The 12,656-nt window shown below is 35.1% G+C and overlaps 1 protein-coding gene across 1 annotated transcript in view; it reads left to right on the top strand.

The window, feature by feature from the left end:
• Positions 1-12,656, top strand: part of LOC144841340 (ankyrin repeat and fibronectin type-III domain-containing protein 1-like) — a 46,911-nt gene that overhangs the window by 10,413 nt on the left and 23,842 nt on the right. The window contains exon 2 of the mRNA XM_078697644.1: positions 4,240-4,394. Coding sequence (XP_078553770.1) covers positions 4,240-4,394 — 155 coding nt within the window. The remainder of the gene's footprint in view (positions 1-4,239; positions 4,395-12,656) is intronic.

Genomic DNA, 12,656 nt, shown 5'->3' with positions numbered 1-12,656 from the left:
AGAAGCTATGTTATGTTTGCCAATTCCTTTCTTAATCTAAGTGAAGCCTGTTATTGAGGCGTAAAAACACAGATTTACTATTTGATATTGATATTAGAAACATTATAAAAGAGTTGTTACCCAAAATGTTTATGGATGGATTGAAAAACATTCATTTTAACATGGATTAATTTCACAAACTGAGATATGATTTTCATATTTTTCTTATTATATTATACAGCTCTCAAGCAATTGATGTTTACATACAATTGCCTGTAATTGTATTTGTTTTGTTTTTTAGAAGTAGTAATAATTTTAAATGAAAAGTCGGTCTTGCAGCCCTAGAGACTAGATTGCAACGTGCTACGTTATGTTTCAGCAGGAAACTACGACATGAAATACGTAAAAACTGGCACCATCTAGGTGCCATGTTTTAACATATAAATTCAGCATATGTTATATATTGTTTATATTCCTTAGGTATTCATTACTTTAATGCTCTGAAAAATCAGGATGCTTAAAAGGAAAAGCGAAACATTGTATGCCGTCATTTAATCGAAAAATGACATAAAATGCTTGTGTGTACATATCATGCGTCTGGGTAGGTGTGAATTCAGTGATTGACAAATTATGAAAATGATGGCAGGGCCAAATTTATTTACACACCTCTATTCATTGGACCTACTATTAAGGAGACACTTAAGAAACGAGCAAGGGGAAATATATGTTTTACACCATGGTCAACATCTTTAAGAGGACACCCCTATTACAGGGACACTTTGTTTGCTCCTAAAGATGTTCTCTTAATATAGGCCTACTTAATAGGAGCTCTAAGTAAGGTTTTTTTCTATATGCTAGGTCCAGTCCAGATAGATAATAATATTTAATATTACATTTGAAATATCTAAAGTGTGTACAATGCCATGATTAACAAAATATAAGACTATATAAGAAAACATTTAAATATAATTACAGCTAATTATAAGTTGTTAATGACAGGAACATGTAAGAAGAAGACCACTTAGCGACTCAATCTTAAGCTCTGTCTACACTATCATTGACAAAAAAGTGTGAAATATGGTACTGATGCCCAAATATAGTAGTGATATGACATCATCATGTCCATATATGGGCACGTCACATTTTTTTTCACATACAATTTGATAGTGTACATTAGTTCTAGCATGATTGTGTAAGGTACTAATGTATTTCTAAAATGCTATGAATAAACTCTTCAGCGTCAAACACTTTCCTCAAATTGATTTTAATTAAATTATTGAACATTAAAGGCAGCGCTTGGTTCCGGGTGTTTTTTCTTTTAATATGTCAACTTTTATTTTAACTCTATGCTACAATATGTCAAAATTCATTTATTTAATATAATTATTACTGGAATTAATGGAATAAAGAAAGTAAAAAAAATTTGAAAATAGAATTTTAACAGAAGACCGTGGTATATGAGTCATACAACAAGATTTGTTGTTTGCAAATTAACAGACAAACTAATTAATTAATTATACACATGATTTTATTCAACCGCCATTGGGATTTCACAGTCTGCAAGTCAAACTCATTTTCACATTTGATATGACTTAATATCAGCTCAATTACAGTGGAATTATACATATACCTTACTATGTTAAAATACTTTGTAGAAGCTTAAGGAGACATACCATGGTAATATTAAAGCCACTTTGAAAAACTCATCATTTTTATTTAGTGCAGTGTGTTGCACGGACGTGCCTTTTTAACTATCATTCTTTGGTACAGTTTGATAGTGTAAACAGAGTTAAAATGATGATGCATGATTGTAACTATTGTACATTACTTCACTTCATTACAAAATAATGATGGGGATAATTTTATCAAAATTTTTCCAAAATGAATATCAAAATCAAGTCTAAAAGTTGTTATAATGAATGTATACAAACATCGTTTTGATTTAGCTTTTCGCTTTTTTTTTGTTGTATCTCCATTGAGATCCAGCCACTGATAACCACAGCATTGTCATTTTTTCAGTATTTTGTCTTTGGATTTATATATATATCAAGTAGTTCGAATCTTGGTTGGGGTGACTTTTTCTCATTCTCACAGATTTCCTCATCTTTATCATTTCAAATTAATTGATTGCATTTCAGTATATCCCCAGGCGGTTTAGAATTGTTCTTTGCCTGTTGTGTTTATATGTATATATCACTTGCACTGATGAAGGGCTAGTGTGGCCCGAAAGCTCTGCTAATTTTCTGGCTGTTTTGCTTTATCTTATATTTATTTTATTTTGTATCTCCATTGAGATCCAGCCACTGATACCCACAGAATTGTCATTATTTTCAGTAATTTGCCTGTTGTGGTTACATACAGTATATGTATATGTGTTTATTACTTTGATAAATTATCAACATTTTAATATACAATAAAAGATCAAATGATTTATGTGTTTATAAAAATGACATTATTGATTGCCAATTAGTAGATTTTATGTTGTTATTAATCTCTACAAACAAATAACTTGCCTACCTTATTGACGTGTTGATTGCACACAATTTATATGCACAAATTTTAATAATCAATATTTTGTGTTTGATTTGAATAGGTCTTTGACAGGTTTTATACGATCATTTGATCACATCTGTTGGTTTCCAATATGTTACTTAAAAAACACATATTGTATTAATTGTTGACAAGACAACTGTTGCATCCATGTCTAACAATTTAGCAGCTGAATTACACTGATTAGCCAGTTGATATTATTTGAAATAAAGAAAAATATATTTTTATTCTGTCTGTAGTGAAAACTATTTGAATGAAGTTGTTGCTGTGAAATATACACAGATAGAAAGGAGTATTTAACTTTCAACTAAAAACAATTTAGATATATTAACTTTTGCTATGAAGTACAAAAATTGCTATGAATCAAGGATTGGAATCTATATTAAATGATGTGGAAACAATGTATTCCGGATTTGGAGTTCCATATGCCATTCCGGCGGGCACGTGTCTACAGGGTTCAGGAAGTGATGAATCGGGAATTAATGAATCCGCAAAGGTCAGAGTTTTAGAAGTGAGGGGGACTAAAAGAGGCAGTTAATATATCCTCAAACCCACCTTGTTAGTGAATCACAGATAGATAGATAGATAGATGGATAGACTATTGAACAAGCGGTTGCGTTTCACCGGCACATGTTCACTGAGCCAACATAAACTAACAAAGTGGGGTTCAGTCTTCCGCAACACTAGGAAGAAATGAGATTTTTCTTTTTCTTTAACATTTCGATTTAGCCTATGCTTTGATTGAGCTGGATACATCCATTGATAGCAACATAATTTTTTTGTTATATATTTTTATATAATAGTTAAAAATAGAATTTGTGTATATTAAGCTTGCATTATATGATTTGCATTACATAAGAAAAGTTTAATGGTGAATGTGGCACAACAATTTCAGTTTGAAAGATTATTGTTGTTGTAAATTACAAACGCATATCCTTAGAATCTTCTGGGTTAGATTAAATTTTAGACAAATGAGGTTTTCCTAATGTCCTATTGTCTTTATCCCCGGTCTTATCTATTCATATCACAATCTCATATATTCAATGTACATTTAAATAATCAGTATACTATAAATAAACTGATATGCAATGTCTGCTTTAGTTGTAGGCTCTAGTTCATCATATAATCGATATAGATTATTGCATGTGGAACATTTTTTTGTGCGTCATATTATGTAATTCAAGATTTCAACATTTAAGGTGTAAAAAATATTATGGCTATCCATAATGATTTGAATAAAAATCGAGGATAGAGAGTTTCCAAAGTAAAGTTGATCAAATGCCCAAACTCTATTTATATCTTTCTTTTTGTTTATTTTACATTAATTATTGTTTGTTGTCATATAAATGAAATGAAAGCTGTTTGAGAGGAGAGTGTGTTCTGAATAATAATGAGGACATGGGTTTACAATGATAACGGTCACATTTTATTTTGGTCATGTTTGTATGGAGTGCCACTAGCTAAAGAACATAATTATAACAAACAAAATCCCTATAGGCAATGGTAAGTAGTTACAATGGTAGGTAAAGTCAACCAGATACTGAGCCTGGCTTGTACTAAAGAAAGATGCGATGATGAGTATGACCAACAATCGTATTTAGTGGCTCTCCATACAAAATATTTTAACACCACAGATTCCAAACATGACCGATAAATGTTCTATCACTAATAGGGTATCTTTACTTATCCCAATGACTTCCTTACTTTCAGTTCTACGAATCTGAACGGCGTCAACATGGTACGGTCTAAAACTACGCCCTCTTTGAATACTGTCGGCTCAGAAGAGACAGAAGAGCCTGAATTGGAAAGTACGAGTCTTCGCAGTCGTCAGCAATCTGTACCGTCTCTTAGTATAGCAAGAAATGGTATGTTATTGTATTGCAATCAGTTGTTTATTTTTTATTTCAATGAAGATTTTAATAGGTAAAATATAGATTGTAAAATTGGATGATGCCATAAAATGCAACGTCTTTCATCCTCTGTTTCTTTTCCTTCTCTAAACGGTCTTTCACACATCTTTCACATCCGGCAAATCAAAGCAAACGCCAATGTGTCTCTTTCACGCGGCTACAGGCATATAATTAGTACAGTTTTGTTTTGTTTTTTTATTAATTTGTAATTTTACTTTCTATGAACCAGAGATTCTGAAATAAGAGATTGTATAAATGAATTAATATCGATTGGTGCATAGCTGTGTGGAGCGTTGTGAAAACGAAATATTGACGTTTGAATTTATTTTCTGGCGCCGGACCGGAACCGTGTGAAAAACCCTTTATTCCTCATCTTTCTTTGTGTGATCTTCAATTGCTGTACTAAGTGTGGATTTGATTGTTATCTTCCGTGTTCTTTTTTTATCACAGAATTCCTACTACTTCTGAACAAAATGAAATAATATAATTTCACAGCCAGACAAACTAACAGTCCAGTATAATAAAATATATTCTTTGATTTTATTAAATGCCACTATGTTAGCAGACTGCCAATATTTCCAGTCTTGTCTGACATCACCATGTTGATTAAAGGGCCCTTTTGTGACCTTTAGTTGAAACCAGGATGTTTCTCTATTTATATTGGATCAACAAAAATGAACGTCACACATAATTAATTATTTGTATCTAAAGCCTCATTCACACTGGATTAAATTATAGGCAGATTTTACCGAGATCACGGTTAGTTTCTAAGGTAAAATCTTGCCATCATTCGCACTTGGTTAGTTCCACAATAGTTTAGAATAACCTCAACTTACAAACAGCCTAAACAAGTAACTATTGGGGGCGCTATATCATGACCTTTATCATGACCTTTACTTCCACATTGTCGAAAAAATCGTGCGAACGTCTACTAGCCTAGCAAGGCATAACAAATCGTTCAAAATATAATTTATATCAGCCATTCTGCAACCAACTAACCGACAGAGTAAAATAATGGTGAAAGTTAAAATAAAATTCAACAGACGTTGACGTAGCGCGTATTTGTTGTTTTCCTGTCGAAGGTCATATGAATTGTACGCATGCGTTATTGTGCAACAAAGCGATAAAGGTCAACCAATTAGAAGCAATCTCAGTAACCTCGGTAGGTTTAACCGATTCCTCAAAGTTGTGTTACCTCACCCAAAGAGAATTGCTTTTATTCCGATTGAGATACAATGACAGAAATTTCAAATTTTCATCTAATAATCACTTGAAACTAAAATTTGTGTTTTTCATTTATTAAAAGCTCATAACAGGCAGAGAGTGATTTACTATCACTGATGACGCAATCACTACTTTTCATGTTCAGCTTTGGCGACTTTAAATGTCCTTGCAACGTATTTGATATGTAATTAATATCTTGTGTTGGCATATATCCAGTATATGTATTATTGCAGTACACGTTTTCTGCAAAATTGTTCGCTTTAATTTACTAACATCAATATAGGACTCGTTTCATCACCAATGATGCAATAACTTATTAGTGCTGCTAGGCTAACTTGGCAAAACGTGTTATAGTCTACTTATTTGTCAGTGATGCCGAACCATTCAAAAACTAAATGCATACACTGAGTATGATTGATGGTGGCAATATGGATATGTAGCACTGCAAGCTCGATGTTTCTTTGCAAGCGTCCCTTTCAAATAAACGCTGTAATACGGTGTTATTTACTATTTGTCTTACAACTGTCCTCATTGACTGTCAAGCAGTCTTCAACTATAATCTGCCAAAACTGCCGAAGAATCAATTGAGGAAGCACGTCCCAATGTTCTGCGTACACACAATGAATTAGCATGACATTACTAGGTCGTAGGTCACGGCATTATCAGGGTTTACTTGGCACCAATTGGTCACATCATCTAAACTGCAGATTGGGGTCACACTGAAGAATTTCAGTGGTACTTGTCATTTTTTAAAAATTTACGCAATAATTTTAACATGTCCATCATTTTTAAAGCTTTTATCACTTTCAGAATGTTTATATTTATGGATGACGTACTATTTTCTTTCAATGTTCGTCATCTAATCATACAATATTTATATGCTAGTCATTGATAACCATTTGTGAACGAGCTACAAAATGTATGAACAAGATTTATGTTTATAAAGTTTTACACACATCATTTATCCAATCACTACTTGTTATCTTAACTTTTTATTTTTAATACCATATTTTATATGATTTTCTGCTTTTTGGGTATTTGTAGTTTTATAGACATCAATAACCAATTCACGTGCTTGTGATGTAACTTTTTAACCATATCTTGATTTTTAAGTATTATAATTTTGTATGCAATGATTTTAGCCATTGGATATATATATATACTGTATACATATAACTCGCCAGCCTCTCTGTAAAACACAAGATCTAAAACCAGACTTTTCTTGAGGTCCAAAATGTTATAATAATACTGCTTTAGTATAGCGACCTATATACTGTATAAAGTAATAAGACACCATAGTCATACCATATAGATTAACCAATCACGAGCCACCTTACTGATATCACTTTGTACAGTTCAGTTACAGACTTCTTACAATAAAGACTATCCTTATTATACTTGAGAGTTTCTTCATTTATTATCGATAAACATAACATAACATGGTGACCCCGACCTCAGTTTTCTATCAGAAAAGGAGGTAAATACATGCAGAAACAACAGAGCGGACTTTTGTGAAATTTCTATACCATAGGATTCACTGGGAGCTTTGTTACCTTCAGAATTGTTAATTGGACAAGATACCTGAAATTGGAAATACGTCACATATTACTTGGGAGTACAGTAAACAAAAACAAAAAACTGTGAGTATTCATTTTCATAAGAAGAGGATTATTGTGATACAACTTGAAGCAAAACCAACAGTACCTAGCATAGGATAATATATACTATCTACAAGTTAAGAAAGGAGTAAGACACTCCTAACTCACACTGTACTAAAGTTGATTGATCACCAACAACTTGCTGTCAACAAGGAATTCCATTCTACTTTGTTTTGACCTAAAAAAAAAAACCAGTCAAATAAGGCATCAATCATGGCTGAAGTAGAGCCTACAAATCAACCTGTAATAGCCCCTTTAGGACTCCAGGGGGTAACGATGCCGAAAGTGGAATTTGACTCACCAAGTGTACTTGAACAACTTAAACACTTCAAGGAAACAGTTGAAATGGCCTTTGCAGGGCCCCTATCCACAATACAAGAAGAGCAAAAAGTTAGCTATGTCATGTTGTGGATGGGAGAAAAGGCAATGAAAATCCGACGTGGATGGTCTCTTACTGAGCAAGAGAAAAACAACCTCCCGAAACACTGGGAAAAATTTGAAGCGTTTATTCAACCAAAAACAAATTTTAATCTAGCCCGCTGGAACTTTCGAAGCCTTAAACAAAAACAAAAGGAAAGCATAGATGCGTATGTTGCTCGCGTGGAAATCCTATTAAAGGAGTGTGAATACCCCGATGAGCAACACGACCAGCACATTCTTGAAGCAATCAAATTCGGCACAAACTCTGAAGATGTACAGAAAAAGCTCTTCCGTCAAGCGAAGACTTACACACATAGCGACGCTATCAAGTACATTCAGTCCAAAGAAGCGGCCGACAAACAATTTAACGAATTGCAAAGAGTTTCAAAAACTGGCACCACTGTTGAGGAAATAAAACAAAACACCAACTATGGTAAACGCCACAGTCAATTAAAACTGATCAAAAACTGCTCCAACTGCGGTACAGATCATCCGTCCAGACAATGTCCCGCATTTGGAAAAGAATGTAAAAATTGCGGCAAGAGCAATCACTGGGCGAGGAAGTGTAGAGCAAAACAATTCAACAAAACGACCCAGGACCGACAATACAATCAAAAGCGCCCAAACAAAGGGAAACAGTATCGTCGCACGCAGGAGATTACAATAGAAGACTCAGATGACCCAACAAATTACGGGTTCGAAGAAGTCACCATCCGAGAAATTCAATTCAACGATATCGATGGCAAAGACACCCAACTTGCCACAATAAAACTCTCCACACCGAATGGACAAATGCTCCTTCGAGGCAAAGTCGATACAGGTGCGCAAGCCAACCTTATCAATTATAAAACCTATACACAGTTGTTTGGGAAACAGTACACGATCAAGAAAACCAACACAATCCTAACTGGATATGGAGGTAGAAAATTTCAGAACCATGGTGAGATAACGGTTGACACAGAACATAATAGTCACATCGTGAACAAAACTAAATTCCACGTGTCAAGCTACGGGAATAACCTATTCGGACTGAAACTTTGCAAAGCACTGGGAATTGTTAGAATTTTATGCGACGATCAATGCATCGATTGCAATGGACACTTTGATGTTTGCGAGGTTTTGGAAAGAAAAACAGACAAAAAAGAGGAAGTAATCCAACAACACAAAGACATCTTCACAGGCATAGGATGTATGAAAACACCCTATAAAATTAAACTATCAAATGAAGCTACACCTGTGGTGAATCCCGTCCGCAAAATGCCGGATGTACTCAAAATACCTCTGAGAAAAGAGCTGGACAGACTGTTAGACTTGGACATTATCAGACAGATGGACGAGCCAACAGAATGGGTAAATTCCATAGTCTTAGTTACAAAACCAGATAAAACACTAAGAATCTGCCTTGACCCAAGAAACCTAAATAAATACATCCAGCGACCTCATCACTACACACAAACCCTCGACGAGGTACTTCCTAGATTAAGTGGATGTCAACATTTCAGTACATTTGATGTACGTAGTGGCTATTGGAATATCCCGCTACATGAAGACAGTCAAGCACTGACGACATTTAACACTATATATGGAAGATTCTGCTTTAAGCGACTAGCATTTGGACTTTCAAGTTCACAAGATCTCTTCCAAAGAGAAATGGATGCACTCTTCCAAAATATTCCAAATGTGTATTGCATCGCAGACGATTTATTGGTAGCAGCCGAAACAAGACAAGAACATGACAAAGCAGTCACAGACATATTTAGAACCTGTCGAACAAGCGGCATCAAGCTAAATTCTGAAAAGTGTCGTTACCTACAAGATAGTGTAAAATTCTTTGGACATATGTTATCCAAAGAGGGCATGCGGCCTGACCCATCAAAGGTTAAGGCAATAAGCAAATTGAAAGCCCCAACCGACAGACAAGAACTGATGTCATTACTAGGACTCATAAATTACTTGTCAAAATTCTTAAAGCTAGCTCCACTTACCGATCCAATCAGAAGGCTTCTCCAGAAAGACACAGTCTTCAAGTGGACAAACACACACGACGATGCACTAACAAAAATAAAAAAGAGAATCCAAGACGCCCCAACACTTGCGTATTTCGATAGCAAAGAGGAGATAACGATCCAATGTGACGCATCTCAAAAGGGACTTGGAGCCGTACTGATGCAAAATGACCGACCAGTACACTATGCATCAAAGTCACTAACAAATGCTGAATCAAATTATAGCAACATCGAGAGGGAACTACTCGCAGTGGTATGGTCTGTGAAGTATTTTAGAACATATGTGTTTGGGAAACACTTCACAATACATACAGACCACCAACCACTGGAAAGCATCCAAAAGAAAGACCTCTCTAAAATGCCAACGCGTCTACAAAGACTAATGCTACAACTACAAGGATATAATGGCAAGATAAAATACGTACCAGGAAAACAAGTACCTATAGCAGACTGTCTATCCAGATGCATCGAGACCAAAGGTGAACCCTTCACTTATCCTGACATGAATGTACAAGTCCATGAAGTCACAAACATGGCACCTTTTGTCATCGACAATATCAGAGAGAAAACTAAAACAGACACTGTCCTACAAGCACTCATTCCCTATATAGTAGAGGGATGGCCAACGCAAAAGAACCAATGCAACGAATTCACGCACGCATACTGGCAGCATCGATCAGAACTGGCCATATATGATGGAATTGTCATCAAAGGACAAAGAATCGTTATCCCAACATCCATGAGAAAGAAACTCCTTGGAATACTGCATAAGCAGCACCAAGGAATAGAGAAGACCCGCCTCCGTGCGAGACAGAGCTTATATTGGCCCGGATTGAACGCTGATATAGAGCAAATGATAACGGATTGTGACCTCTGTCAGACATACCAGAGAAATCAAAAGAAGCCACCAATAATCCCAATACACGCCAACACGCCAATGCAGCGTATCGGAATCGACTTGTTCGAAATCCAGAACCAAAACTTTCTCATATGTGTCGACTATTACACGGCATACGTCTGGGTTGATAAGCTGAGCAGCACAAATAGCAAGGCAGTATACACAAAACTAGACCAAACATTTTCAATGTTCGGATATCCAGAGACGATGATGTCTGACAATGGGCCACAGCTAGTGAGCAGTGAGTTTGAAGAATATTGCAGACAACATGAAATAATTCATACCACAAGCGCACCATATGTGCAGAGCAGAAAGAAACATTGCCACTGTAAAACAACTTCTAAAAAAGAGCACACTTACAGACATGAACGAGATACTATGCGTTCTTAGAGACACACCGATTTCAACAGACATCCCGTCCCCATTCACACTAATGTTCGGACACCGGAATATCAAAACCAACCTACCTGCCATAAATAACACACCAAATTCCGTAGCAAAACAATACGGAGAAAACCTTCAAAAAAGAACAGCCGCATACGAAGGACAACCTACGGACACAAGTACATCAATCTACATCGGACAACCATGTAGATTCCAAACGAAACCAAATTCGACATGGACACCAGCTACCGTAATCACCCAACACTCACCAAGAAAATATACCGTTCAAACAGCATCCGGATCACAATATACAAGAGACAGAATAAATATCAAACCAGATAAACCGAAACCAGTACCACCAGCCACACAAGAAAACAACAAACCACAATTATCTGAAAATCCACCACCGCCACAAAACGTAGAGACACCAAGACAAGAACTAACTACTAGTATCAACAAGGATCAAGAACCCCAAACGGAAACAAGAAAATTACCACCATTAGCGATACACGACAGACCAAAACGGATTTGCAAGCAACCACCAAAACTAAGAGATTGAACATTATGAACAATGATATATAGAGGACATTTAAAAAAAAAATAAAATATAGAAATTAGAATATAGAAGAGAATTAATAGCACGCTTAAAGTTAATAAAATAAATGTCTATAGCATTGTAAACATCGTAACGCAACGATAGATAAACCCCTCATCCAAATAAACTTTAAATAATCCTAGGAGGGAGATGTTATAATAATACTGCTTTAGTATAGCGACCTATATACTGTATAAAGTAATAAGACACCATAGTCATACCATATAGATTAACCAATCACGAGCCACCTTACTGATATCACTTTGTACAGTTCAGTTACAGACTTCTTACAATAAAGACTATCCTTATTATACTTGAGAGTTTCTTCATTTATTATCGATAAACATAACATAACACAAAAGGTTCATTCTTTTACTATTAAAAAAACATTCGGAACTGGATATATTAGGCAAACCCCAATGGTGTCCAGTTGACTACTGAATAAACTAAAAATGAAAATATTAAGTGTTTAGGTTAATGTACATATGAACCTTTAAAAAGTAACACAATCACTGAACTGACTTGATGTTCGCACCAGCCTATACTAGTTAATGCAATAAATGAATCACACAATGCAGTTATCAGGTGTGTTAGTGCCCTCGCATGTCATTTCTAGAGGCCAAACCATTGATCAGCCAAACGCTGTATTTCAAAGCCTCAAAGGAAATTCATGATGCTCACGTTATCGCAGATTTCACTTTCATTTTCTAACATGCAAACTATTTTCTTTAAAAAATGTCCAACTAATAAAGAAATTAATTTTTAATTATGATATGATAATACTAATTAGGGTGAAATTATACATCGCAGGGCATTGACAGTCGGACTTTCCGATTGTTGGTTAGTCATGAATTGTTTAACTCTGGAAGAATTATATTCGGGAAGTACCTGATATTTTATATGCATTAGGCCTACATATATCTAGACAGATCCAGAAGAGGTCCATACCTCTTTAAAAAATATTTACATGGGTTTATTTTGAAAAATGACTTAAGTTAAGAAAAAAAAAGTTAAGATGGGGTTTTTTTTTTT

Source organism: Antedon bifida, chromosome 4 (genome assembly GCF_963402885.1).
Source record: "Antedon bifida chromosome 4, ecAntBifi1.1, whole genome shotgun sequence".
In the NCBI taxonomy this organism is placed as follows: Eukaryota; Metazoa; Echinodermata; class Crinoidea; order Comatulida; family Antedonidae; genus Antedon; species Antedon bifida.
This window is presented reverse-complemented; position numbering and strand designations above follow the sequence as displayed.